The sequence below is a fragment of the Pterocles gutturalis genome, unplaced genomic scaffold (genome assembly GCF_000699245.1).
Source record: "Pterocles gutturalis isolate BGI_N339 unplaced genomic scaffold, ASM69924v1 scaffold27653, whole genome shotgun sequence".
NCBI lineage: Eukaryota > Metazoa > Chordata > Aves > Pterocliformes > Pteroclidae > Pterocles > Pterocles gutturalis.
In genome coordinates, this window is record NW_010126522.1 from 38,390 (window position 1) to 41,340 (window position 2,951).

Consider the following 2,951-nt stretch of genomic DNA (forward strand, 5'->3'; position numbering starts at 1 on the left):
GTGTCAGCTTAAAAATACAACTGTTTCTTAAATGCCAGCTTAAGAAATGTATAAATAAAATTCAACATTAAGACCTCTAAACTTGGAGAGACATGCTCAGAACAGGAAATGATAGTTTGTTAATAAAGAAAGGTAAATCATTCTCTAGGCTTCCGGTGGGAAACTTGGCAGTGAAAGGATTTTGACCTCAGTGGAAGGTAACTGCCACATATGACAAATCAAGCAACTTTCTTCTTACAAGTGAGGCAAATGTTTGACATAAGGCTGGACTGCATTCAGATCTATCATTCCCTCTGGCATAGTCTACTTTTAAATAATAATCCTGCAAGCTTTTTGCACTGGCCATACTAATTTTCTTTTTTTTTCCTTCCATCTGTCTCTCTCTCACTGAGTAAAGCCATGCAAGCCTAACATTTTTTGTGAATGATTACTTATTTCCTATTTGAAGCACAAAAGCTCATCACTTATAGAATAGGTCAAGCTTTCAGTGCCTATTAGTCCTAGTCTGGAATGAATTAATGCCTTTTCTTATGTGCATTTTCCATTTCTGTTGTAGAAACAGCCTATGAGACATCTGTGCAAAGGAAGAAAGCAAAAATTCTGCTTATTTTCAGGTGAAATAGTAAACATCAACAAAAAACACACTTAAAAACTCTATTTTCGTTTTCATATTAGACTCACTGTGATTATATCACTGTGAAGTTCGCATTAAAAGTACCGGTTTTCCCAACTCAGAAGAAAAAATGCGGGGGAAAAAATGACAAGTAGCCCAGTTTAATTTCAAACGTTAATATATTTTCTATTTTATAGTGAACATATGCATCGTTCACCCCTTATTTGCAGCAACTATGACGTTCTCATAAAAAGGGGTGACATTTGTAAGATGCCTCTTAAAATAAATATTTCTTTTTATAAAATAATAAAACTTCAAATAAATATTCTTTACACTAAACAATATGTTGAAAAAATTAGAAAATAAAGGCTGAATTTTACTGTAACTGTACAATATACATGAAGTCCAAAGGGAAATCAGAGTCTTGTAATAGAAGGTTTCCGTAAGACAAAATACAATCTAAAAACATACTGATTGATTCACATTCTTCCGAATGTACAACATATTAGTATAATATTTTGTGACTGTGCCACATCTCATGACACCACTTATTTTTCACAGTTGAAAATATTATTGTATATACAAAAATATAGCACATTATCTCTGGCAGAAAACAATGAAAAAAAGGAGTTGTTTGCTAATTTACAAATTTTGCAAGTACTATTCACAAACAATAGAGTTGCCTAGGAGTGTCTGTGTTGCTTTAGCTTATGCAATATGTGGGTCACAATGTACTGCATCCCTTTTTTTTTTTTTTCTTTTTTTTTCTGTATTCCACTAGCTGGATTCTAACAAGCGTATCAGTTAAGATGGCACACACGGAGAAAAGCATTTCACTGCAAACAACAAAGTATATCCCCAACCCTTCATACTACAGTGCCAAGACCATAGCTGCTTAGTTGGTTGCATATGTACGTTAAAATAATCCTTGTTACTTTAGTATTTCTGACTAGTGATGCTATGTTGGCTTTTCAAAGCTCCTGGGGGGGACGCTGGGAACTTTGCAGCAAACAGTGTTGGAGTGTTTACAGCGGCAGCCAGGCCTATTTACCCGGTCGTAACAGCCCTGGCACAACTTAAGGCAACCCTTGGCTGGTAGGTAACACCACAAGCAAGGCAGAAAGAGGGACACCACACCCATGGCGGACCATCTAGTGCAGCAATGCGACTGACTGCAGGAGCAGGGGTTGTCAGCGCAGTTGTCCTCGTCGTCGTTAGAGCAGTGATAGAAGAGGCCCTTCACGCAGCAAACGCAAGTCCCGTAATCAACCACGTTCTGGGCTGAGCAGAGACATTGCTTGTCACAGATCCAGCACGACGGCAGGGTCCTCGGGTAAGTGCACTCCTTACACTTACACTTTCCACAGTCCTCACATCTGTAGCTGTGCGCTCCCAAGTCTTCCTTGCTCAGCGGCTTTAGCTCGCTTGACTTGAGCTCAGACTTGGGCTGCATTCGGACTATCCCATCTGCAACCGGCCCCGAAGATGACCCTAGAAGTCTCTGTTCAGAGGAATTACTGCTCGTACTTGTCCTTGTACTGCTCCGCGAACCTGTGCTGACCGTGCTGATGGATCGGGACAGGGGCGCCCGAGGAGAGGTGTGTGTTTGTGTGTGCTGAATCCGGCTAAAATGGCGATGCTCGGGCAAGCCATGGGGCCTTTCATTTTTGGGTTGGGTTGCTAGCCGCGGAGTAGACTTGACTCCTGGCCGTGGAGCCACTGTAGGTCCTTCCGTATACTCATTCGTATTTCGGATGGCTCTGATCTGGTCCAGCGACAAGACGTGAACCTGCTGCGTCAGGACATCCCGCAGATCAGGCTCCCCGTGTGGTCTCCCGCTGTCACGCCGAGCCTGTAGCAAGGCCTGCGACCCGCTGCCGTGCTGAGCTCTCGTCTCCATCAGTGCCCGGAAGCGTGCTCACCTCGGTAGGCTTAGAACACATCTGAAATCCTGGAGCAACAAAGAGAGGATTCACTATTGCAACACATCTTATGCTCTCTCCAGCAGCCTTTCAAGCCTGCAGGATCCCACAGCACCGCACACAATCAAGTAATGCATCAGCCACTAAAAAAAAAAAAAAAGAGTCACATCTGGGGCGGAGCACGGGGCCGGTCAGCTGAATGCACTTCCCTTGGCCTGTTCTGCCTACTCCTGTGGAGAGCTTAAAGGGATTCTGTTCTAGGTCTATGCGTCTTAACTTGTGGCTCTAGAAAGTCTAGGTATTGCACCTGCTAACTGAGACTTCGCAGGCCATCTTCTGGTTAGACCATGGCCTTGAAAGGGATTACATCTCAGACACTTGAAGTGTCTCTTCTTTTCACATCAGGCTAATGAAAA

General features: G+C 42.9%; 1 protein-coding gene across 1 annotated transcript; it reads right to left on the reverse strand.

The window, feature by feature from the left end:
- Positions 1 to 773: 773 nt before the first annotated feature.
- Positions 774 to 2,618, reverse strand: SPRY2 (sprouty homolog 2 (Drosophila)). Its single transcript, XM_010079014.1, has one exon. The coding sequence runs from the start codon at positions 2,511 to 2,513 to the stop codon at positions 1,572 to 1,574; it is 942 nt and encodes a 313-aa protein (XP_010077316.1). The 5' UTR covers positions 2,514 to 2,618; the 3' UTR covers positions 774 to 1,571.
- Positions 2,619 to 2,951: the final 333 nt, after the last annotated feature.